The sequence below is a fragment of the Prunus dulcis genome, chromosome 3 (genome assembly GCF_902201215.1).
Source record: "Prunus dulcis chromosome 3, ALMONDv2, whole genome shotgun sequence".
NCBI classification, from domain to species: domain Eukaryota; kingdom Viridiplantae; phylum Streptophyta; class Magnoliopsida; order Rosales; family Rosaceae; genus Prunus; species Prunus dulcis.
Window position 1 is genome coordinate 18,209,411 of NC_047652.1, and position 25,693 is coordinate 18,235,103.

General features: G+C 37.4%; 4 protein-coding genes across 9 annotated transcripts; 3 read left to right on the top strand and 1 right to left on the bottom strand.

The window, feature by feature from the left end:
* The first annotated feature begins 2,875 nt into the window (after positions 1–2,875).
* LOC117621401 lies at positions 2,876–6,487 on the top strand. The gene is made up of 2 exons (XM_034351846.1): positions 2,876–3,373; positions 3,960–6,487. The coding sequence occupies exon 2, from the start codon at positions 4,073–4,075 to the stop codon at positions 6,161–6,163; it is 2,091 nt and encodes a 696-aa protein (XP_034207737.1). The 5' UTR covers positions 2,876–3,373; positions 3,960–4,072; the 3' UTR covers positions 6,164–6,487.
* A 221-nt stretch (positions 6,488–6,708) lies between these two features.
* LOC117621402 (transmembrane protein 256 homolog) lies at positions 6,709–8,740 on the top strand. Its single transcript, XM_034351847.1, has 5 exons — positions 6,709–6,936; positions 7,024–7,094; positions 7,204–7,284; positions 7,504–7,547; positions 8,218–8,740. The coding sequence occupies exons 1-5, from the start codon at positions 6,897–6,899 to the stop codon at positions 8,315–8,317; spliced, it is 336 nt and encodes a 111-aa protein (XP_034207738.1). The 5' UTR covers positions 6,709–6,896; the 3' UTR covers positions 8,318–8,740.
* Positions 8,741–10,446: 1,706 nt separating this feature from the next.
* On the bottom strand, positions 10,447–15,560 carry LOC117622529 (zinc finger CCCH domain-containing protein 18). 6 transcript variants are annotated; one of them, XM_034353243.1, is made up of 9 exons: positions 15,139–15,560; positions 12,993–13,908; positions 12,745–12,912; positions 12,420–12,599; positions 11,653–11,729; positions 11,383–11,553; positions 11,160–11,286; positions 10,942–11,040; positions 10,447–10,832 (listed from the first exon to the last, which is right to left on the bottom strand). In XM_034353243.1, exons 2-8 carry the CDS (start codon positions 13,892–13,894, stop codon positions 10,971–10,973), a joined length of 1,695 nt encoding a protein of 564 aa, XP_034209134.1. In that variant the 5' UTR covers positions 13,895–13,908; positions 15,139–15,560; the 3' UTR covers positions 10,447–10,832; positions 10,942–10,970. The 6 variants fall into 6 exon arrangements, with proteins under 6 accessions (XP_034209134.1, XP_034209132.1, XP_034209131.1 ...); XM_034353241.1 differs by having other exon boundaries at positions 10,942–11,043; positions 15,139–15,559; XM_034353240.1 differs by having other exon boundaries at positions 10,447–10,849; positions 10,942–11,043; positions 15,139–15,559.
* Positions 15,561–19,273: 3,713 nt separating this feature from the next.
* Positions 19,274–23,987, top strand: LOC117622207 (vacuolar protein-sorting-associated protein 11 homolog). The gene is made up of 5 exons (XM_034352797.1): positions 19,274–19,748; positions 19,937–20,116; positions 20,209–20,532; positions 20,612–22,384; positions 23,291–23,987. The coding sequence occupies exons 1-5, from the start codon at positions 19,527–19,529 to the stop codon at positions 23,645–23,647; spliced, it is 2,856 nt and encodes a 951-aa protein (XP_034208688.1). The 5' UTR covers positions 19,274–19,526; the 3' UTR covers positions 23,648–23,987.
* Positions 23,988–25,693: the final 1,706 nt, after the last annotated feature.

Below are 25,693 nucleotides of genomic sequence, written 5' to 3' on the forward strand. Positions count from 1 at the left end.
TTTTTTTTTGGTTGGTTCCACTAGTAGCCTGCTTATTTTGAATCCAGTTGATCAGTCCTTTTTTTATGCTAATTTATTAAATATTAAAAACATGTCAATATCTATAGCCCAGTATAAGCAAAGCCAGTTGGGCATACAATAGAAGATTTAAAAAAAAAGATAGAAAAAATTAAATATATATATATATATAAAAACCCAGCTGGGCAATGGCACTGGAAACTTGAAAAGTGTTCCAAGCCCTTGACAAGTTTGACCTAATAAAAAAGAACAATCTGGTGAGAAAAACATAATGCGGGCCAGTTAGCAATTGGGCAATGGTAGCTGTTGAGTTGAATTAGGGTTAGCCACAAACTGTTTGATTGGGACTGAAGCAAACCAACACCAAGCAGCCTAATCTAATCTCACTGGGTGGTCCAACAAATAGCTGATCATTGACTCATTATGTCACATATTACATTCACACCCTCCCCCCAACACCAATTCCCAACCAGACTCAGATTTAGGTCACCACGTCTTCTACCAGTTTTCTTTCCCATCCATCATTTTCAAATCCCAAGATGACATTCCACATTTATCTCCCCCGAGTCCATGGGCCAATGCTAATAACTATCTTGTTTAAAGTAAGTTACCCGTCAATGATGAACGACTGTCAATTATTCACGAATAAAACTCAAATAAATTATATAATAGGTTTTTAGTAATTAGTATGCTTACTGAGCTATATCTTAATGAAAAACATGGAAATAATAATTGAAGAGCTCTCTCCTCTTTTTATCTTCTTCTTCTTTTTTTTTTAATAGAAGAAACAATAATATTGTAAGATTTTGGGTATATCTGTCCTAAAAAGATCTCAACTTGGGACATGCCAGACAAGACTTCTGGGCCAAAAAGAAGAAGAATATGTCAATTGGGAAAAAGAAAAAGGGTACCAGACAAACTGTGGTGTAGTCCCATCCATCCAATTATCACATGATCTACACATAGGTTTTGTTGCAGGATCTGTAACACTATTGTGGAAGTACAATCAGTTCATGCGCCTGAACTTTTCTGCTTCACATTGATTCATTTTCAGAAGTTCATTATTGTATTTTATTTTTTTTAAATTTTAACTAAAGAAAGGTGAATGGTTGAAGAATATGACCAAGGGATCAAAAATTTCTACGCCACAAGGAAAGAGCAAGTGAAAATTTGTTATTTTAGAGGAATTCCAAATTTGACCAACATGTAATGTGAGGGAGTAAAGTTATATGCCACCATCCACATTAGGCTAAGCAAATTAGGAATGCTTACATGTCCAAATAGAAAAATAAAGAAGAAATCATGTGTTGTTTTGTTAATGTTCTAATGAGCTACTTGATTCATTCACTAGCATGATTTTGGGAGTGTTATGAATGCTAAAACTAAGAAATGGAATGTGATTAGGCATTTCTTCAATGTACCAAAAACTAAAATACAATATATTAGAGTTATTTTAAATAATAAAAAATCTTAGATTTTGGTCACTAAACAATGATGTAATAAGTGTTAATTTTACTTGATATTGTACGAATGAGGTTGAAGGTGAATGCATATTTGAATAAATGAAACACTAACATATCAAATTTTTTGCTTTAAGGTTTGAAAGATAATTATGTTAGAACGTCAATAAACAAACAAAAGAATTACAAAGCAAGTCATGACCTGAGAGAGGCCCAATAATGGTAAAAAAGAGAATAGCCCAAATAGTTGCATAGAAAATATAAACAATTAATAAAAGAAACGATCTAGAACTAGACTTAGCTTCGAACCTAACAATGATATATCAAACCTAAAAGGAGAAAAGCCCCAAACCAAACACTTGATTTACATCACCGACTACAGACCACGGAAACCATCACGCAGGGAAATGAAGACTAGATATGATGGAAGTTCATTGATCCCCACATTTCCACGCATGACCTTTGTTTGGCTAGTGAGGCAACATAGTCGACGAGACCATTCAGTTCTTTGGGGACCCAAATTCACTTGATATGAGAGAAAACATATATAGGTAGGAGGATCTCGGAAGTTGATACGGTAAATCTTCTCAAAGACGCTATTCAACTATTGAGGGGTCCCAAAATCCCCATTGATCTTATAGGAAATCGATCTAGGTATGAGGATATCGAAAGTTGATAGGGTAAATCTTCTCAAAGATGCCATTCGACTATCGAGGGGCCCAAATTCCTCTTTGATTCGAGAGGAAACAGATCTAGGTATGAAGATCTCGAAAAAGGATATGGTAAATCTTTTCAAGAATACCATTCGACTCGTGGAGCTCAAATTTCACTCGATCCAACAGAAAACAAATATGAATCTCTAAATCTTGAAAAAGGATCAGGTAAATCTTCCCAGAGACACCATTTAATTATCGTAGAGCTCAAATTTCACCCGATCCGAGAGAAAACATATTTGAGTACAACAATTTTTTTTAAAGGTAAATTTTCTAGTTGCATTTTCAAAATTTTCCCATTAATATTTGTAATAAGATATTTTGAAATGATTTACATGATGGCATCTTGAAAATTTGTCCATGTGCGAGGGAAAGACCAACAAAAGTTGATGGATCTTCAACTTGAATCAAGGAGTATGAAGATCCATGAATGCTTTCTTCAGCCTCGGTCATATCAGTTAAGATTCCAAACTCCGAGATTTGTTTTATTTACTCATAAAATAATAAACAATTTGTGGCTCATTCATTCATTCATTCAAAAATTTATTATTTGTGCAACTAATTTTCATACATGATTATCTCCAATCATCATGTAAAACCATTTATTAGCGAGTAAATGAATAAATAATCAAATGCAGCCATTACCAAATCTCAGCCAATAAACTAATTAAACTAATTAAATTTAACAATTAGGTTAATCTCCAAAGTCCACTTGTGCCCACTACCAAACACTCCCCTAATGGAAACGGAAAAGAAGTTACTCGATGCCCATAACGCACGGCAGCGCAAAATAGCACCCTCCACCATTAAATACTATTAACGCACTGTTTACTCTCACTGAAATTAAAAAAAATTCAACGATTTTATTACCTAAAATAAATCTTGTCCCATTTCCGACACCAATATCGACGGAATCGCCAAATCCTCGCCGTCGTTCGCCGTTATCTTACATCCCGACCCGAATCCGCATGCCCGGTGACCCGATTTCGCAGCTCAAGCCCTAAAGGAAGAAACTTTACTGTTTAGTAGCTCCTCCACTTTGGGCTATAAAATATGAGTTTCTCTCAGTGTTTGTGCTTTATGTACAGTGAGATTTGCAATTAGCTCAGCTTGATTTTGCTCGAGCTCCCAAGCACACGTGGCGATCTGGGTCTTCTTCACCTTCATTCAGCTCAAGTTTCAGTGAGTGCCTTTTTTTAAAGAAAAAACTTTATTTTGTGTGCTAATCGGTGCTGTGGACTTCAATTTTGTACTCAATTTTTAATCTTGGAGTTCAGTATGGTGGCTTTGGATTTCGATCTCCGTGCATTTGTTTAAAGCTGTGAAATTTAGTGCAATTTTGGGCTTGATTTGGAAAATTGAGCTGATTTTCATGCTTGTTAGTGGTTTGAAGAAATAGAATTTTTATTTTGGCAGCTGAAGCTGTTTGGCTGCCGAGAAAACTGATGAAAATTAAAACTTAATTTTTTGCATTTATGCTGCATGAGTCCTAATTTTTTTTTAGTAAAGAAGGTCAAATCTTGATAATTATTGTTGGCTGTTCACGGTAATTCGGTTAATTTTAAATCGGTTCGCATTAATTCCTGTTTGAGATTTTGAACTTCGAATTTCTTTTTGGTTTGATATATGATTTGTGCATTAAATATGATTCTGCATTCATTGTTATTAATAAGTCTTAATTAGTTAAATTTGTATTAGCCAGTCGCAGTTCTAATGAGAAAAAAATTGAAGCTTGATACTTATCATGATTCTTACTTTGTCTTTGCAGAAATGAAAATGTGGTTACATATGAGAATTGGGCTATTTCCGAGTTTGTGCACATTAGGTTGGTCATAGATTTTGTTTGAAGATCTTTGGTTTTAAAGTTATCTATATTCCTACATGGAATTTAACATAGAGGAGGCTCTTATAGCAAAAGAGATCGCTGAGAAGCGATTTGCTGAGAGAGACTATGCTGGTGCTAAGCATTATGCACTAAAGGCTAAATCACTGTACCCTGGACTGGAGGGCATATCTCAAATGCTGGCCACATTTGATGTTTATGTTGCTTCCGAGGCAAGATTTTATGGTGAAATAGATCATTATTCAATTCTTGGACTGAAACCTTCTGCAAATAAAGATGCAGTGAAGAAGCAATATAGAAAGATGGCTGTGTTACTCCATCCTGATAAGAACAAAAGTGTGGGAGCTGATGGGGCTTTCAAACTTGTTTCCGAAGCATGGACTTTGTTGTCTGACACTACCAAGAGAAGCTTTTATGATCTTCAGAGAAAAAAACAATCGACAACCACAGTTAATCAGCCTAATTTATCTTCAGTTCATGCTGGTGGGGTTCCGGGTTTCAACAATTGTTCCAATTCGTCGGCATCTCATGGTAGACTTGACACTTTCTGGACTGTCTGCACTTCTTGCAAGGTTCAGTATGAGTATCTCCGGAAATATGTGAACAAACGACTTTCATGTAAAAATTGCCGAGGCATTTTCATTGCTGTGGAAAGTGGGGCAGCCCCAGCAAATGGTTCTTTTCCTTATCCTCCTCCTTGGTCATATGTGCCTAGTAATGGGTATGGGAATCATGGATTTGATGGGGCTACATATGTTCCAAGCAATGGTACCTTTTTCCCGGGAAACGGTGTCTCGGGTTTTCATTCTGGACACGGGTATGAATATATTCCAAATATGTCGTTTCAGTGGAGCTCATATCCTGGAACCTCTACTGGTGTTGCGGGTCCTCACGGATCATCTGGTATATCCCCTGATGCTGTTTATCAGGCAAATGGAAATGTTAATAAAGCTGGAGTGAAGGTTAAATCAAGAGCGAATGGAAAACGTTCCACTACAACTGCTGTGGCTAATATGAATTCGAATATGCCTCCTAGATGTAATGAGCTGCCTGAATTTAAGAACGATGGACTGGATAAGAAAAGGAAAGTTACTGTGGGAGCAAATTTTAGAAATGGGCATGACGAAAGAGTATCAAAATCTGCTTCAGAAGCAAAATTAGCAAATGGAAATGGGACTCTAGGAAATGATCAGAAAATTCCTAGTTCAGGAGAACTTCTTGCTAGACGTTGTTCAGTGGCACCAGCATTTGATGCTAAAAAGCTGTTGATTGAGAAGGCAAGAACAGAGATTTTGAAGAAATTAAATGAGATCAATTTGGCTTCAGAAGCGGCTGCTGCTATAAAGAACACAAAAAGACAGGTTGAAGTGGAAGTAACTCAAGGACATCAATTAGAGACAAAGAATGCTGAGCCTCTCTCCATAACTGTCCCTGATCCCGACTTCCATGACTTTGACAAAGATAGGTCGGAGGAATGTTTCAAGCCAAAGCAAATATGGGCTTTATATGACGAAGAAGATGGTATGCCTCGCTTGTACTGTCTGATACGTGAAGTGGTCTCAGTCAAACCATTCAAGATACTCATCACTTACTTGAACTCTAAAACTGACAGTGAATTTGGGTCAGTGAACTGGCTGGATTGTGGGTTTACCAAATCCTGTGGAAATTTCAGGGCACGGAATCTTGATGTAGTTGAGCAAGTTAATATTTTCTCTCATGTTTTGAGCCGGGAGAAAGCAGGTAGAGGAGGATGTGTTCGGATATACCCGAAACGTGGAGACATTTGGGCTATGTATCGCAACTGGTCGAGAGATTGGGACAGATCAACTTCAGATGAAGTGAGGCACCAGTATGTAATGGTGGAGGTTCTTGATGATTACTCCGAAGAGCTTGGTGTTTGCGTGTCGCCCCTTGTCAAACTGGATGGATTCAAGACAGTATATCAAAGTAATACAGACAGCAGTGCCGTTCAATTGATTCCGAGAAGAGAGATGCTACGCTTTTCGCACCAGGTGCCGTCATGGTTACTCAAGAGTGAAGAAAGTAACCTGCCTGGTAAGTGTTGGGATTTGGATCCTGCTGCAACCCCTGACGAGCTGCTTCATGCTTCTGTGGAAGCCAGGGCTTAAGCATAACATACTAAAAAGCAGAGAAGGATAGGCATGGGAAGCAAGATTTGCTTGGGAGTTCATTTTAGCATTGTTTAGGCAATTGTAGGTTTTAACTGTACAAATATGTCACACCTGGCTAGAGGCCAACGTAACGTAAACCCCGTATGATTCTAGGGGGAGCTTATGTTTACCCAGTAAAACTTGTGACGAAAATTTCAATTCCAGTGACTGCTTGTTTACATGATTACCTCATACTGTGACTTGTCCAAAATATTTGTAACACCTATTCAGGACAGATTGGGAAATCAACAGTTATTGCATTGGTGCAAATTTTTACCTTTAGCCTGAATTCTTGCCAACATATTGCATCGCACAGTACGTACGCATATTGTCTCTGTTTATATTCTGTGTTATATTTTGCTTGTCTCTGTTTGGGCATGAACACGGTTTCAAATATGGAAAAGTTGTGTTTTTTAGGTACAAGTGATTGGAGAGGGGAGTTTGCACAAATATTCATTGAGTGGATGGGAATTTCAAACCTATGCCCACATGAATAGAGGTGGAATGGCTCAACCAACTCCACAAGAACCAAATAAAAAAATTAAAAAGAAGAGACATATTTTGTCTAAACGGTGTCGTTTCAGTCCATAAACTCTAACGAGTCAATCCTTTTCCACAACCACTGCCGATCCTGAGAACACCTGAAAGTGAGAGACACTGAAGGAGAAGCAGGCAAGATAAAGAAACGAAAATGGATCCTCTACTGTGGCATAAAATAGCTGGGCTCTCTGGTATTACCTTTTTCCTCTCTCATACTTGAATATTTATTGTCTTTCTGTTTCTGACAAACCCCAAATATGATTTTGATTGAAAAACAGGAATGGCAGCTCTGGGGTTGGGCACATATGGTGCCCATGGCTTCAAACCCGAAAACCCAACTTACAAAGATGTACATCATCTATTTTACTATATGCCCATTTGATTTTAGCTCATATTGTCCATGGTTGTGTCCTCATTCTTGAGTTTCTACATTTAATTACGTTGCAAATAATGGGTAGGTTTGGCAAACTGCGTCTCTCTACCATTTGGTTCACACAGCCGCTCTGGTTGCTGCCCCTATCACGAAGCACCCCAACATTGTGAGTTCAAAGTTCGAACCTTTTATCATTTTACTATTAATTGAATTCATACCATAATCTATAGGGTCCGACCCTTCACATTTTTGGAGTTGCAAAACTTAACATTATTTGGTTTTGAAAGGGGATATGTGATGTTTGTTCAACTTCGTATGTTGTGATGTTGGTTGGTCTGCAAATTCATATATGAGCATATATGATAATTTCGTCTTTGTTTTCCAGTTTGGAGGCCTTTTGACTACTGGAATACTCGCATTCTCAGGGACGTAAGTGCCATTCCATTCTTCTGCGCTTCATTTTTCATCAAACTAAACAGCTTCAATTCGATTATAAAACACTACGTTTTTGCATAATAGATTCATTCAAAATTTCAGTTTCTTGCACAATGAAGTTCCTTGAATCTCAATTTTAGAGGTTTTCCATATTTGTTAAAAGCACTCACCTTGTTACTTGTTAGGATGCAAAGGAAGTCACAAGACTTGCCTATGGTTTAATTCATTGGTCTTTTTCTAGAAAAGTATCACTACCAATGTAGTAAGATCTACTTATTTACTTTCCAGAGAGCTACGTTTGTATTATTATGCTTGAGTTAGGAATCATCCTAGTCTGTTGGTGTGGTAAAATCCTCTACACTGAGTAATGAGGATTCTAGACTGATAAATGTTGTAATTTGTTAACTGGAAGAGTAACATTATATAAATGCATGTTACATTTCTGGTCTGCCAATATTTTGCTTCTGGACTCCATAAATTGATCTCCTGGTACTTATGGCTTAGCAAACTGCACAATGAAGTGTAATGCCTTGAGTACAGAGTCCATGCATCACTCCAACAGACTTTTTCTAGTTGTTTGCTTTGTCGAAACAATATTCATGGAAGTGTCCGTACTGTATTCATATTATCAGAAGTGAACGCTGATTGAAATACTTTTTTGCAGGTGTTATACTGTGGCATTACTTGAGGATAGAAAGTATTCTACGTTGGCTCCTTTCGGTGGCTTTGCTTTTATCGCTGCTTGGGCTAGCTTGCTCTTCTAAGATTTCCAACTTCTCAGGATCCCTGCCCAATTTGTGTTGTTGAGTTCACTATTTATGATCATATACCCTTTCAACTGGGCAAGTATATCCCAATGTGGAGTCTCCTTGAATTTCAAAGTTGTCTTCCCCTTTGCCATGCCAATTATATATGTTGTATGTCAATCTACTGATTATGCTACTTCAATGTTATTTGGTGCTGTTTGCATGGGAGCTTCTGCAATGAGGAGCTCATTTGAGGAGTTCAATCCCACCATCAAATCACTTAAAATGTTTAAGTCCATTGGTTTCCTCACATTTGTTGATGCTTGAATTGAACTCCTCAGATAAACTCCTCACTCTAAACTCCTCATTATAGCATTTCTGCTGTTTGCAGATATTTGTAGAATTCTTTCCCATACAAATGAGATTACAGGTTTGCAGATATAATGTTTATCCTTGTAGCATGTTTATTTTATCTGACACTGACAAAGCCCATTTCTGATAAAATGAATAATGAATGCTGAAGATTATTGGCCCTTGGATTGGCATGTATGTAAGGTTTTGAGGCCACAAAACACCCACTCGCACACGTTCTTTTCATTCTGCTGTGTGGTTTTTAGACTAGTTGCCTGGTTTTCCAACTGGACCAACTCCATCTGGTATCTCTGTCGGTGCAATAGAATGATTTGTCCCGTAGCTTGGCAAGTTTTTATAAATAGAAGTGAATTTGTTGATTAAAAGGTTAAAATATTTTTTTCTTTTTGGTTTTTGCCAATTAAAATACGTACAGGTGAACTTGTAAGGTTCAAACGTATGTCCACTGGGCACTGGCGCAGTGACAAGCTTGGGAAGAACAACAAAGTACATACGAGAAACAGAGCAGAATCCACAGTACAGTGGAGATGAAGTGCCGTCACTGCTTTCATGTTCAGTAAAAATTCTCTATTTTATCAATCTGGTTCTGATCCCTAATTTCAATGCCTCTGTTTCCCCCTAAGCAGGCAAAATCATGTGACCAAACCAAACAATCAGTGCCAGCCTATTTTGGCTTTAGCTGCATCATAATCATACTGGACCTCCTTTGAAAATTAAATGTGCCAGGTCAAAAAATTGTCTAATTTGCAGAAAAAGGAATTCGAATTTGGATATAAGAAAGCGGATTCATTGTCCTGACAAACACACCTAGTCCTAAGTATGCTACTTGACGTAAAGTTGACTGCAACGAAACATCTTTTTTTTTTTTTTTTTTCCCCGGTTACTAACAACCACACTTCTTTGACAACCTTGAAAGTTTATGTTTCACTTGGGATTTTGAGGAATTTTTGGATTTTAGAGAAAACCCTTTGGCTTAACGCTTACGAAGCTGAGCTGTATAATGCCACCTTTAGGGAAAATATCAACATCTTTTAGTGCCCTATCGTAACAGTGAAGGGTCACAAGGGTCCTACAGATCTTAAACAATATCAGAATGCGGCCCCGGTTATGCCTTCAAGCCAGAAGGAAAGCAAAAGGTCAGGTCCACCCTTGTCATTGCATTGCATTCATCAAGCACCAACATCAAGGCCCCTCCCAACATCAAGGCCCCCCCTATCACAACCCCTCGCTTTTAGGACATGAAATTTATAAATTATAATCTCTCGTTAAGAAAAAACTTTTAATAATCATATTGGCCTCCAATGAGCTCCTTTGCTTTCTAACAACCGCATCGATAAGATGTTTCTTTTGCTGAAAAAGTTGCACAAATTGAAGGAAAACAAAATGATCAAGAACCACCAAAGCATAAAATACCATGATATAATTATGCACCTTTTGATTCCCCTATTTGTGGGTAGAATGAATTATGAGTAGTCAACGGGGTCTAACCCAATGAAAAAGGACCTTGATTTGCATACAAGTGGTCTCAAATTTGAACCCCCATAACACCTTAATAGTGCATGTGTGAGAAATCTTCATCCCCTTGTATTTTAGACTATTCGTTTGTATTCCAAAAATAATAATTATGAATGGAAGGGTGGTGGACCGATATGGCCCAACCTTATGTACCATGATCTTCAAACATAATCATGGGCACAAAATGAACAATTTTTCTAATCATACAAATTACAAAAGAGATGTATAAATAAAGCTCATCATCCATATAGTGCAAGGGCTTTAATATGTACTAAGGTAAACAGAAACTTTGTATAAATTATTGGAATTTGTTTCTCAGTGTTGCAGAGATCTCTACACCTTTTCTTCTTTACTCTGCACACTGCATATTTTTACCGCTACTTACTCTCTTCTTCAACTAAAGCAAACTATATCTCAGTCACTTCTAAAAACCCACAAGCCCTCTAGGGCCTCTTACTTGCTGCATCCTCTGTGATTACATTCTTTAAAAAAAAAAAAAAAGTAATTTAAAGGGCTTAAAAACCTGTCACATATTAGCTTTTGTGTCTTTTCTTCTTTGCAATCTCCTCCACCCAGTGTAACATGGGGAAGAACAGTATCTCTTCTACTGTTTCTCAATTCTTCAGTTGGTATGAACTCTACTTAGCTGACAGACCAATGAAGCTGAGGTAAAATAAAATGAAAATAGAAGAATATGAAGGTCCTGTTGTATCGAAACCACGAATTAGTCTTATTCTAGGAATCCGGTGCTCTACCTCTCTATAATTATGGTTTGTTTGAATCCCTACATAACTGTTGATATGCCACTCACTATTGGAGACGCAAATGGGCTCTCTGGAAGGTTAATTCCTTGGCTGCTGCATGGTATAAGAAACCAAGCATCAAAGAAATGGGGAGGTTAAGAAAATAACCCAGATGAAAAAAATTGGTAAAAGTACAATGACTTCAATCTGAACAAGCATTTGTGGTATACCTATCCTGGTCACTGTAATTACTGTTTCTGTGTCTGATTTTGCCCTCACTGGTGGAACCATTATTCAAAACATCCAGCAAATAAGTAAATTCCTTTGCAGATGGGACTTCTGCTTGCTCTGCATGGGCTACAGTGACATCAGGGAAAAACATTAGCTAGGAAATCGTTGAAAGGAAACAAGAAAAAAGCTATGCAAAAGAAACCGAAAAGTTGCATTGTATACCTTCTGGATGTTTGAACTCATCCATAGGGTAGCCATAATAGAAACGATGGGACAAGGGCTTAGCTGCTAAGTGCATCTCCGAAAGACGCCTTCTTTCAAGTTCGAGTGCTTGCTCATTTTCCTCCATGAACTGCTTCCTTAAAAATCTTGCATTCTCACAAACTCTGGGCACTGTAAATCAGATAAATAAATGTGAATTAGGTAAAGGTGATTTTACGACCCAAAAAGGCTAAAATAGATCATTACTGCATTTATCTGAAATTTGCTTACTTGAGTGAAACTCTGAATCCGCATCAATGAAATGTGAATTGTAGCACATAGCATGCTGCATTTTCTCTGAAAACTTCCTGGATGGATAGCTTAAACTTCAGAAATTTAAATACTAGTTGAAAATCATAGAGGAGATGGAATGGAAAACATAATGTTCTTCTCAGATAATAAATAAGAGAATTTTCAGTTTTATTGATATCAAAGGTTCTTCTCAGATGTTTTCAGAAACATTTCCAAAAGATTCATAAGCAGGAAACTAGGAAAGGGATATCCACCCTACTCTCTACAAATACGACTTTCTTCATACCATAATGTCATAACATGCAGTCATGTCAGTTCTAGACGGAGATTAAGGGAAAACACAAAAGGAAAAACAATCCTCTAAAGCAGACTAATATTAAATGGAAGCAAGAATCAACGTTCAACAACCGACAATAAGTATTCTAGGATGTTGACAAAGGTATGAACATCATACTAATTAATTCTAGTGGACAGCATTACTCCATTTAGAGAACAAATTTTATGTTATATGTGCTTTTAGTTAATATTATAAGGTAAAGGCCTTTCCTCATTTGAACTGCCAACGACAATAAGGGTGCTATGATGGTAGGAAACAAAAATAGTGGGAAATATCAGACAATAACTATTTGCTTATGAACCAGATAGCATTAAAAAGAAAAGGGTCGAGAAAGACAAATACTGCTCAAATCTAAGCACAATAAAGATGATAAGGTTACTTCAACTTTGAATAAATAGAAAAATTTTACCTGTCAACAAGCCTGGACTTTTCCCTGTAAGGCTTCACCAGAACACGGGCCCCACATACAAAATGGGGATTCCCTTTTGACAAAATATGCCTGACCGTCTCTGCATAAACAAAGGTGACAAACCCAAACATCCTCTTCTGTTGACATGGGATGCGTACATCTTGAACCGGCCCATATTTGCTACAAAATAACGATCAAAAAATCAAAATTGTGTAGACCAAGAGTCAAAGTATAAGCAAAGTGTAAGCAAATTCAAATAAGAGATAAATGACTCCAATAACAGTTCCTTATGAGAAGAAAAAAGAAATGCCTTAAACATCCTTACTTGAAGTAGTTGGAAACATCTTGCTCCGTGAAATTACTCTCAGCTGGAAAAGTAAGATAAATCTGTCGAGAACCAGCAATAATTCCACCAGGTTCAGTTTTCTCACCAGCATACTCTAAGTATTTTGGGATATCTTCTGCCAATATGACTGAGTGCTGTCCATGAGGCCTGTATAACAACTCAAGTCAAGCGCTTCTAGCAAGCAACATATGATGCATAAAAACCTTTAGCAATTAACAAAGAGTTACCTGTCAAGGAGTCGAATACTGTTCTTCAATCGAGCAAGAAGCTTTGTAAGGCTATAGCCAGCCTTACCATGTCTCTGGCTCTCTGTAAGGTATCCCTCAGCCTGTAAAGTCCTCCCATATTTCTCATAATACATCATTGGCAATGAGGCAATTGATATTGGGAACCCTCTTCTTGATTTCAAAAGCTCAATTATTTCAATCTCCAGCTTTTCAAGGGAGCCAGGAGAGACAACATGATCATCATTTGAAAGCTCATTCAAATTCGGGTGAGAAAAGCTCTCTGCCATGGGATGGCCATGGAAGTACCTGCAGTTGCTCCCATGCTTACAGAACCCCTTATTGAAGTAATGGCAAACCTTAAGAGGAAACTCAGGCAAACTTGGAGACCTTCGACTAGTTCTCACACTCAATGCAGGTTCATGATAGCAGTAATTGCTTGAAAAGTCGGGCAAAAACTGCATCTGATTTTGGAGGCGATAATCTTCAATAGCTGAATCAGAGTACCCTGGTGGAACAAATTCTACATTTTGCAGTGGTTGCTGATCACCAGGCAGTTGGGGATCCCTAAATGGATTCACTGCTCCGAGAGGTGTGGGAGATGAAATTGGTCGAGTTAAATTAGGAGTGTATGGAGTGAATTGTAAAGGCGGGTCTGAAACAGGAACTTGGTTCACCTGAGAAGGTGAGATTGGAGCAGACACTGCCAGTTTGCATAACCCAAGCTCAGTTTTTGCTTTGTTAATCAAAGACTGGATCAAATTATCAGGGCTGAACGCCAGTCGAATCATGTCACGCTCACCATGGTCTTGCAACAGAAGATACCCTATAATCTTAGACACATTTTCAGGCTCTATTTTCTGGATCCTATTGTACACTACTTTTGTGGACTCAGAAAAATCCATCTCAGATTGCAGCCCTGCAGAAGACAAGTACATTCAAAGGTACACATTATTATAAAAGGTAGGAATAGCAATGCAAATTAACACTTATAGAAAGTTAGTTGTTAATCCAACTATGTCCCAGAAAACATTAATATGGTGGAAGATATTAATTTCTTTCTCAACAACCAGAAAATTATGTGGATCTAGTGATAAACAAACCCATGAGTAAATTCATATAATCTTCAAGCAGCAATGCTACTTCTGGTATATAAACAAAGCCTATTTAAAAGACTACCAAATAAATGAAAACAAAATTGGGGTGAGAACACCAAAAAGTAAACCTTGTTGGTTCATGCATAATCAATTTCTGTATCTGCTCCTCCTACTGAAACAAGTTGCAGGCAAAATTTAAAGTTGAAATTTTCAAACAAAAGTGGCAGATGGATATAACCAAACAAAAGCAGCAAATCATTACCACAAAAACAGAAGCATCAACGCCATAAGGAAAAGGAATTCAGCAGAAAAAGAGACATTTATTTCTCTAATTAGCAGCATCATATTAACCTACTTTAATAAAATTTTTAAATTTTAAATAAATAAATAAAAGCAAAAGGAGGAGAAGGCGTTAACTTTTGGGGGAAAAACAAAAAACAAAAAACAGTGCTTCTGAATTATTTTCCGATTTGAAGGACAAGTGAAACATGGAAGGCATCTTCTTCCATAGGAAACAGTAAGAAGAACATACTGTCAATAAACAGTCACATAAAATATGTTCATATGCTTGCCAGCCAGAAGGGAACCAAAACATTTTAATTTTGTCCTTATAAGAAAAAAGAAAAAAGCCTTTTCATTTCTTAAATACAAGAAACGATTACAGAACTCATGGGAAAACCAACATCTTTTGAAAAACACAACCATTTACCCACAACATTTTCCTGAACAAACACTAGTCCAGGATCAAGAAATTGAGGAATAAAATGAAGAAAAGAGCAAAAAGAACAGCACAGAGAGAGAGAGAGAGAGAGAGAGAGAGAGAGAGAGAGAGAGAACTAGTTCTCAGAAGTTGAAGCAAGAGAGACACAAAAACACAGGATTTAAGTTGCTAGCTATTTTTTTTATTTCTTATATCACAGATATGGAACACCTCTAGAAATACCCAAGTCAAAAGACCAAAACTTTGGCCATAATTGAGCATCAAAATGAAGCAAAAACAACATGAAATGGCAGCATGGAACCATTAATGAGAAAAGATCTGACATACCCACCAAATCTTTTAAGAGCCTCAATATGAAACAAAGTCAAAGGAACCAATCCAAGGCCCAAAGCTCCTCCATAACCATGATTGATTGCTTACTCTCTTCCTCCCTCTGCCTCTCTCTCCTCCCTCTTTCTGTGTTCTTCGCTATTTTTATCTTCTTCTCCTATTATATTCCAATTCTCTGAACCAAAAAGGACACATTCTTAACGAAAAGCAAAATGACAGAAAGGATAGAGCTTTAGGGGGAGGGCGCCTTGTCTTTAGTTCAAATCAACACACACTTACAAATATATACAAACCACCCTCTCATCTTCCTCTCCTCAAAAATCACATGAAAAATTACAAATTCTTTTTTTTCTTTTTCAATTGAAACTGAATTGTTATTATTTTTAAATTAAAATAATTAATAACATTAAAAAGCACACCACTCTGTCTCTCTCTACACTCTCTCTCACTGCTTGTCACTCTTATCCTAATGTGTCCCGGTTTCTCTGTTTTGCTGAATTGTATAAATTAAATATTATTATATTCATTTCAAAAATTACAGGGTGTAGTCCTACTTGTCGTTACAGAAATTTGCGGGAATTTATGGAAAATTAGCCTGGATTTTCGAAACAGCCTCCAACTAAAATTCCCAATTTCTCCTCCACCTATTTTGAAATGGTCCTTCCCTTCCAGTTATCTTCTTTTTTTGTTTTCCTAACAAATTTATTTATTTTTTATAATAAAAATATATAAGAATTCGGAAATACCTATGTGTCCTATGTGGGTTCAGCCTGTCTTGTTGTCTTGTCTATACAGTACGTGGCTGACGTGCAGAGGTCGATGGGCCCACACGGGCAGGATGAGCGGTTTGGATTTCATCTTCACGTTGGGGTTTGGGGTGCGAAAATATAATCTGCCATCTGCATGCTCGACACGTGGCAGGTTGCAGCGAGATACAGTTTGTTTTCCTTTTTTTTTTTGTGGATAAAAATAACTGTGGTGCACTTTAGGTTATTAAAGTTAACGTGGGACCTACGTCGTCATCATCCGTACCCACCAATCCTAGTTGGCGGTCTGTGGGTCCCTGATTTAAAGGGCTCAGTTCACTACTCCGTGATTGGTGGTTGCATTTTTCCCTTTTCTTTTTCTTTAAAAAATACAAATAATAATGAATTCGTAATTGTACTTTGGATTAGTAGATGATTAGCTTCGTATTTTAATGAGCACAAAACACAATTTGTATTTTTTTATTTCACGTTGGTTTTTTAAAAAAATAAAAGAAAAAACATGTGCACCACTTAGGAGGGGTAATATACTAGAACACATTGATGAAAATTAGGAAAAAATAAAAAAATAAGTTGGGTAATAAAAGAAAGGGTAGGGGTAATTTAGGGACAAAATTTTTTGTTGATCGCTTCGTAGTGACCTATTCAAAAGGAAAATATACACGTGAACAAATTTAACAAATGTGATACTGTGAGTCTAATCTAGATTCACAAATTCAAAAATGCTTGGGAGGTTATTTTTCTCCGGTAGAAGAGGAGCTTTCTGTTGATTAAGTGGCCTAATTGAGTTTTTAGTAATCTTGTTATTCTATTTCAAAATACTATTTATATTTTAGAACATTCCACTATATGATGTCATAATTACTGAGGATATGTGAACGGAGAGAGCAAAAACACAATCAGTTGATCAAAACAGTGTGTAACTTAAAATAGTTTAAAATATTATAGCCGCTTGACTATAATAATAAGAAAGATTAAGAATAAGATTTTAATTTATGGAAGGGAAGATGATGAGTACATATGTGACCAAGTAGTATGATTGAGGAATGTGATATGGACACCCTTGTCTATATCAACCAACATAAATAAATGAAACGAAGCTGACGTCCCTCTGGCTTTATTCGGCACTTGTTCTAATCCAAATCCAATAAATCCCAATTAAATAATTTTAAGATCATGGGCATCTTGATTATTTAAAGTCTACAACTTACTTATTAGCCTTAATGTTACAATTACATAAATAATTATACCAACACGACAACACCATAATCCACCTACTTATAATACTTTTTGGTTTTATGTGAGGTACCTATTTTATCACCCAAGTTATAAATTCAAATATATTTGAATCGTAAAATAAGTTTATGATTGCCGACGGAGTTTAGGTTAGTGGAAAAAGATTTTGACATGCAAACTAGTGGTTTCATGTTTAAACCCCGATAGTACGTTGGTAGTGTGTATGTGAAAATCCATATATTCTTATAGTCTAGACTATCGCTTTTATTTATATATAAAAAAAAAAACAAGTCTATGATTTATTTATTTTTTTCACCTGGTATTCTATAAAAGTTAAGGAGAAATTTTGTACAAAAATTAAAAAGCAAAAAGAGAAAGGGAAAGACGCAGAAATTATAGTTTCTTCACATGCGTTCAACTAATCATCTCTAGCTTCTTCTTTTTTCCAGGCAACATGTGGTTCACAAATACAACACAGGGAGGCAAAAAGGGTGTTGAAAGTTATGCAGGGAAAAAGGAAAAATTTGGCCCACTTTTTCATCAGATCACAAACAAAAACAACTACCATCTATCTGTATCTTCCTCTCAACTTGATCAACCCTAGCTAGAACTTTACTGTGTTCCATATATGTGGCGGCTGAGTTTGATGGTTTTGGCTTGTTAGCCATGGCATGGCCCCATTGGTAACATCAAGCAATTGAGTGGCAGCCCTGGAGATTTCGAGGGCAACCTTATCAGGATGCTGCAAGGTTTGAACACACATAAAAATCCATTTTTACAATTGATGTTACCATCTGATCTGATATGGTTTTACCATCTTATCTGGATATGATTTTGTTGTAGCATATTTGGTTTGTGGTAGTGTAAGGTGTGACAACTATGGACAAGATAGAAAACGAAACATGTTCGTGATTTGTAAAACAGAACGCTCTTGTTGTTTGTGAAAAAAGAGAAAATGAAAAAATCAACCCGAGTTATCATGTTCGGATATGGTACGTGTGTGTGATTTTGTTGTAAAATGTTTAGTTGTCGAGAAAACACAACGAGAACACGAGTTGAAATATAACGAGTTTAAAGTTGTGAATAAGAAGAAGGTACATCAATAACTTTTAACCAACTCTATGCATGGCTCTAACAAATTGTTGACCTAGTGTCGGGCTTCTTGGTCAAATGCAAGCAATCACCTGAGTCTACTAATAGGGCAAGGCCCACACCATGTGCATGTGATGCTGGGTCAATAAAACCCAATCATGTCCCATGCAGGGCTTCAATCATTTTCTAAACTCTTTTTAGGACAATTTCATGCACTTCATTTTATTTTATTTCTGTTTTTTAACCATAAGAAAAATTGTACATGCTAAACTTATGTTTCAATAGAAGAAAAAAAAATCAGATGGAGAGAGGAAAATTTGAATTCGGAGCGTTGATTGTAAAGATACATCTTTAAATTCTCGCATCACAAATGAAATTTAGGGTATGTTTAAGAGTGCTTTTGGAATGGCTAAAAACACTTTTTGATAACTAAAAGCACTTCTAACAACGTTTGGCAAAAAAATTTAGAAGCGCTTCTGGGTCATAGAAATGCTTTTCCACGAAGCACTTTAATTTTTTAAGAAAATTCAAGATTTTTATAATAAAACCGCTTTTGTTAGAAGCACGGAACAGAAGTACTTTCTAGAAAAACAATCCCAAACGAGCCCTTAATATCGTTCATAAGATATGAAATTGCGACTTTCTCCAACAAACTGAAGACTTAATTTTTTTTCCCCCTTACTACATGTGTGAAAATAGAGAGTAGAAGATTGGGCCTTCAAAGATATGTATCCCATGAAAGCCCAATAACTGAGATTGCAAAAGATCAACTGATCAAGTGACAAATTGTAAATTCATTTTTACCCTAGATAAAAACAAACTTCAACCGTAAAAACGAAGAGAAAAACAAAACTGTTTTAAGTTCCAGAAGTTTCCTAAAAAAGGTAGCTAATTGAAGGATCTCTGCATTTTCCTGCTTTTTTTTATTTTAAAATCTCAACCATTCAAGTAATCCAACAGCTTAAAGTAGTCCACATCAGCAAAGAATTTAAAGTAGTCCACATCAGCAAAGAATCAGAACTTCGCCTCTCGACGGCCATGAAACGACATCGTTTATAGCTTTCTGGCTTATTCCGGAATACCGTTTCGACTGTAATCATTCTTCTGCAACGGCCGTAGAACCCGACCCAATTATCAGAGAAGGAAGACGATTTTCAGAAAGAGAGAAAGGAAATGGCTTTCTGAGGTTTTGACGCCAAGTAGTTGGCTTTGGCCGTCGATCTCAGCCCTTGAAAATTGAAATCAGAGCCGCCCGATCTGCGAGGTTATCAATTACTGGTAAACAAGAGAGTTCGCAATGTACCAGTGGAGGAAATTCGAGTTCTTCGAAAAGAAATTGGCGGGAAAGTGCTCGATTCCCGAGGAAGTGAGCGGAAGGATCGAATGTTGCTCGAGCGGCAGAGGGAAGGTGGTGATCGGTTGCGACGACGGCACCGTGAGCTTCCTCGACCGCGGCCTCAACTTCAGTTATGGCTTTCAAGCTCACTCCTCCTCCGCACTCTTCCTTCAGCAGCTCAAGGTCAGCCTCCATTTACAACATTTTATCTTGATTTAGTGATTTTGTATTTGGTTCTCCGGAAAGTTTGGAAAACAGAAAAAGAAGGATTTGGGACTTTGATTTCTGGATGTTAGGTTTAGTTTCTTTTTTTCAGTAATTGTTTAGGGGATGACACGTTTGTTGATTTTCTCCTGTTATTATTAAATCAGCAACGCAACTATTTGGTGACAATCGGAGAAGATGAACAAATTACTCCGCAGCAATCGGCAATGTGCCTTAAGGTTTTCGACCTGGATAGAATGCAGTCGGAGGGCACGAGCTCGAGCTCAACGAGCCCTGATTGCATTGGGATCTTGAGGATATTCACCAACCAATTTCCTGAAGCAAAGGTAGTGCATGTGCCCAATTATTGGAATTTGTGAAACATTGAATTCGATTGAAACAATAGGGTTTTGAGTCTAGTTTTGGCTTATTACTGCAGATTACGTCGTTTCTAGTACTAGAGGAAGCACCTCCAATACTGCTTATAGCTATTGGCTTAGATAATGGTTGCATTTACTGCATTAAAGGGGATATTGCACGAGAACGTATCACCAGGTTCAAGCTTGAGGTTGATAATCTATCTGACAAGAGCCAGTCCTCGGTGACGGGACTGGGGTTCAGAGTGGATGGTCAGGCCCTTCAGTTGTTTGCCGTGACTCCATCTTCTGTGAGCTTGTTCATCTTGCAGAATAAAACTTCAAGGGGGCAAACCCTAGATCAGATTGGAAGTAATGCCAACAGTGTTGCCATGAGTGATCGCTCGGTATGCAATCCAGCCTCATCTTCGTTGGTGTATTTTCATGTATATCTTAGCATTTTATTTATGTATTTATTTTGATCAGGAGTTGATAATTGGTCGACCTGAGGCTGTGTATTTTTATGAAGTTGATGGGCGAGGCCCTTGTTGGGCTTTTGAAGGACAAAAGAAATTTTTGGGGTGGTTTCGTGGATACCTTCTGTGTGTTATTGCAGATCAAAGAAATGGCAACGATACTTTCAACATTTACGACCTGAAGAACCGTCTAATTGCCCACAGCCTAGTGGTTAAAGAGGTTTCTCACATGCTTTGTGAATGGGGAAACATAATACTTATAATGGCTGACAAGTCAGCTTTGTGCATCGGGGAGAAGGATATGGAGAGCAAGTTAGATATGCTCTTTAAGAAGAATCTTTATACTGTTGCCATCAACCTTGTTCAGAGTCAGCAAGCGGATGCTGCCGCAACTGCAGAAGTGCTAAGAAAGTATGGGGATCATCTGTATAGCAAGCAAGATTATGATGAGGCAATGGCTCAGTACATCCATACCATTGGTCACCTTGAGCCTTCTTATGTGATACAGAAGTTTCTAGATGCACAAAGAATCTACAACCTTACAAATTACTTGGAAAAATTGCATGAGAAGGGGCTTGCTTCTAAAGATCATACCACTCTTCTACTGAATTGCTACACCAAATTGAAAGATGTTGACAAGCTGAATGTGTTCATTAAAAGTGAGGATGGTGTTGGAGAACATAAGTTTGATGTGGAGACTGCAATAAGAGTCTGCCGTGCGACCAACTACCATGAGCATGCAATGTATGTTGCTAAAAAGGCAGGGAAGCACGAATGGTACTTAAAGATCTTACTTGAAGACCTTGGCCGATATGAGGAAGCCTTGCAATATATTTCAAGCCTTGAACCAAGCCAAGCTGGAGTGACAGTGAAAGAGTATGGTAAGATTCTTGTAGAGCACAAGCCTGTGGAGACAATTGAGATACTTATGAGGCTGTGCACTGAAGATGGAGAATCAGGCAAGAGAGGAGCCGCTAATGTTGCATACTTAAATATGTTGCCATCTCCTGTTGATTTTCTTAACATCTTCATCCATCATCTGCCGTCGCTTATGGATTTTCTTGAAAAGTATACCAACAAGGTGAAGGACTCTCCTGCTCAAGTAGAAATCCATAACACACTCTTGGAGTTGTACTTGTCCAATGACTTGAGCTTCTCATCAATATCACAAGCTAGCAATGGTGAAGATCTAAATCTCAGGGCTAGATCAGGTGCAACTGCAACGTCAAGATCAGGGTCCAATGGGAAATTTATTGCTGATGGCAAAGATTCAAATAAGGAAAAGGACCGTCTGGAAAAGCAAGAGAAAGGGCTACGACTGCTTAAGAGTGCATGGCCATCTGAGCTGGAACATCCACTTTATGATGTTGATCTTGCCATAATCCTTTGTGAAATGAATGAATTTAAGGAAGGCCTTCTCTATCTATATGAAAAAATGAAACTCTATAAAGAGGTGATTGCTTGCTACATGCAAGCTCATGATCATGAGGGTTTGATTGCATGCTGCAAACGACTAGGGGATTCAGGTAAGGGTGGGGACCCAAGTCTGTGGGCAGATCTGCTAAAATATTTTGGTGAACTTGGAGAAGATTGCTCCAAGGAAGTGAAGGAAGTTTTGACATATATAGAAAGGGATGACATCTTGCCTCCTATTATTGTTCTTCAAACACTGTCCAGAAATCCATGTCTCACACTCTCTGTCATTAAGGATTACATTGCTCGAAAGCTTGAACAAGAATCAAAGTTGATCGAAGAGGACCGTCGAGCTATTGACAAGTATCAGGTTAGTGCTTATTTTTTGCAGCTGTCATTGTTAACTTGTTTATTATACCTCTTCTTTCATTTCACACCGTCGAGCTATTGACAAGTATCAGGTTAGTGCTTATTTTTTGCAGCTGTCATTGTTAACTTGTTTATTATACCTCTTTTTTCATTTCACTGGCCTCCAGTAAAAGTTGGTTAACATTCTTTGTTCCTTCTTGAAGTCTTCCTTGGAAACTTTTGTAATGACATGATTGTGATCTTGTCAAAGCAGAATGTTTCAAATAAGTTTGCATGACTATCTAGTTAGGTTTAAAATGGCATGAACAATAAGGGAAAAAAAAAACAGAAGTGTTTCAAATAGCTATGAGATAAGTGCATCACGGAAAAAATAAAATCTAGGGATCATCTTCAGGGTTCTTGGATAGGGTTACATTGAACTGACTTCTATTTTTTGTTTTTTTGTTTTTTTTTGTTAGACATTGAACTGAAAATCTAGATTTTGGACAATTCAACATTTTCTTGACCAGTGAAAGCGTTTCTTTGAAAGAAATTGGCATATTATTTAGCAAGTGAGAAAATAATCCAAAGAACTTTAACAAACACTTCAGTCTAAACAAGGGAAATGATCAGGCCTGTTTGGCATGTCATAGTTCTTTTATCTATATTACATGAGTAGGTGAAGCTGAGTCTTTCTCATGAAAGATATCTTCAGCTAAAGTAATCAATACGGGACAGGCATGATGGTACTCTTCCTGATTTCTGATGAGAATATACATGTGTGTGTGTGTGTGTATTGGACCAAAAATAAATCATCTGCAAAAAAAAAAACACTTAACACCATTTTAGGTTTCAATTCAAACTATTGTGTGGTTGTTTCGTGTGTGCATGTGTGAGAGATTATCTAATGAACCCTTTAATTCTTCAGGAAACCACATCGGCAATGAGAAAAGAAATTCAGGATCTTAGGACAAATGCTAGAATTTTTCAGCTCAGCAAGTGCACTGCATGTACTTTCACTCTTGATCTCCCAGCTGTGCATTTTATGTGTATCCACTCATTCCATCAGCGATGCCTCGGCGATAATGAGAAAGAATGTCCTGTATGTGCTCCGGAATACAAATCTGTGCTAGAAACGAAAAGAAGTTTAGAGCAGAACTCCAAAGATCAGGATCGGTTCTTCCAGCAAGTTAAAAGTTCGAAGGATGGTTTTTCTGTGATCGCTGAGTATTTTGGGAAGGGGGTCATTAGCAAAACCAGTAGTGGACCCACAGGTGGTTCTTGATCAGCAGCAGTTCTTTCAGCTGTGGCGTATGAGGTTTGTTAACTGTGTTCAGAATACTCAACAGCTCAAACCATGCCCTTGTGGGCTTGGAATTTTGGAGATATGGAAGGTTGAGCAACTTTGGATTTCCTTCCTTTAGTGGCATTGGATGACTGGGCTTCTTCTTATTGTTTTGTTTCCCGAAGTTTGGAGGAGTGAAATCTTTTGTAATTTTTTTTTTTTGGCAGATCAAAATGGTAAATCCTGAAACAGTTTTGCGGATCTGCATTAATTCCAAAAATAAACTGAAATTTGTGAGTAAAAGGCATTGTTATATATAACTTAATGTTCCCATTTCTCACTTTCTAGCAGCTTTGGAAAACACCCTTACCATGTATCAGCTGGCCACATCACATACTACTGAGTTGTTTAGATTTTACTAAACTCGGTTTTTTTACTAGTTACTCGTCCTTCAATAAAAATTCTATCGCCCTTCTCTCCAACCAAAAAAAAAAAAAAAAATCAATTTTTCTACCCAACTAACCAAAATTAGCATCGGGGGAAAAATTACCGAATTATCAGCCTTTAATTTCAACTCGAATTAAATTTGAGTTATTATTTCAATTTGCCAAACTGTAAAGCTACATAGTTGATGGAACTGTGGAATGTGATGTTTACTATTCAGGTGACCTAGGATGTTATAGTTGTTGACAACTTGTAATCATTATATATCCGTAGCATACGCATCCATTCTATCCATTTGTTTGACTGGCCCAGATTGGAACGTACACGGTAGCTTATGGAATCAGTTGGTGGTTAAATTCTTCCAAAGGGGAGAATCCTAGGCCCCTAACAATAATTTTCAAGCTTAACCTACTCCTTTCAATGTGGCCCTTGTCTATATATTATCTGAGAATAAATATTTTGGTAGCCTCAGTCGGTCATAAGTTAAATCTGAATGTTCATGTATTATGAGCTTTACATGCATCAAATGAGAGTTAATCTAATCGTTCGTGCATGCATTGTGAACTTCATATGCATCAATAATTAGAAATTTTCTACATCGACAACTCGTAATAAAGTAGTCTTTATTGCTTGAACAAATAATGATTCTAGTGTAAATAATTAGTGAGAAGTGCTTTTTGATTGATGATATGCATGAAAATATATCACATTGGTACTTTTCATTGTTTGAGCAGTCACTACGATAAGTCCCATCTGTATAATCTGTTGAAAAGGTCATATTTTTTATCATGTTCGATGATGGCTCAAGTTTTGCAGTTGTCCTATCAATAGTAGTCTGTGGTAGACCATTGCTGTCGGCGCGTACCCAACCTACCATGTTGGTTCAAGCAAGGTTTGTGCAATTTATTAGCAATTCTCCACCACTCCACAGTGCTTGGGACAATCGCCATGAGAGCGTGCTAAACTCTCAACCGTTAATGCATTGGAATGGAAGTCATCCATGTTGAATTGGCGATGATAAAATAAATATCTAACTTGGATGTAAACAAGCACAAGTGCATCCTTTTCGACCCAAAAAAAACACTCCGAACCCTAGACATCCCACCCACGCTCACCCTTTTCAGCTTGATGGTAAAACACCACCCAAAAATGCCGAGTCCGGATTCAGGCCCTCGCCTCAGCAAATATTAAACAATGGTATTATAATGCTAGTCCACATTCAACTGAGCACTACACCAAATCTCTCGACATCCCCTCTTTGGTTATGTAGAGACAGCCGAATCAAACCATGTTGTCTTCGTCTTCCCTGTCTCTCATCTAACCCTACATTTATTAATGGCAACTTATAATGGGGGTTCCAACAACTGCTTAAACAATTATAAGCAGCTTCCCCGACACCTAAATGCAGAGGCCTGTGACAACATCAACTCAAGGATGCTCCTTTAGTTAACATTCCGTGAACCTTGATCACCACCAACTTCCAAGATCTAAAAAGAGGTCATTTGACTACTTGAGTTTGAAGATAAATTGACTTTATCTATAAACTTCCAATCGAATACAGACATTATACAAATAATGTGTTAATTATAAACACTCAGGGAA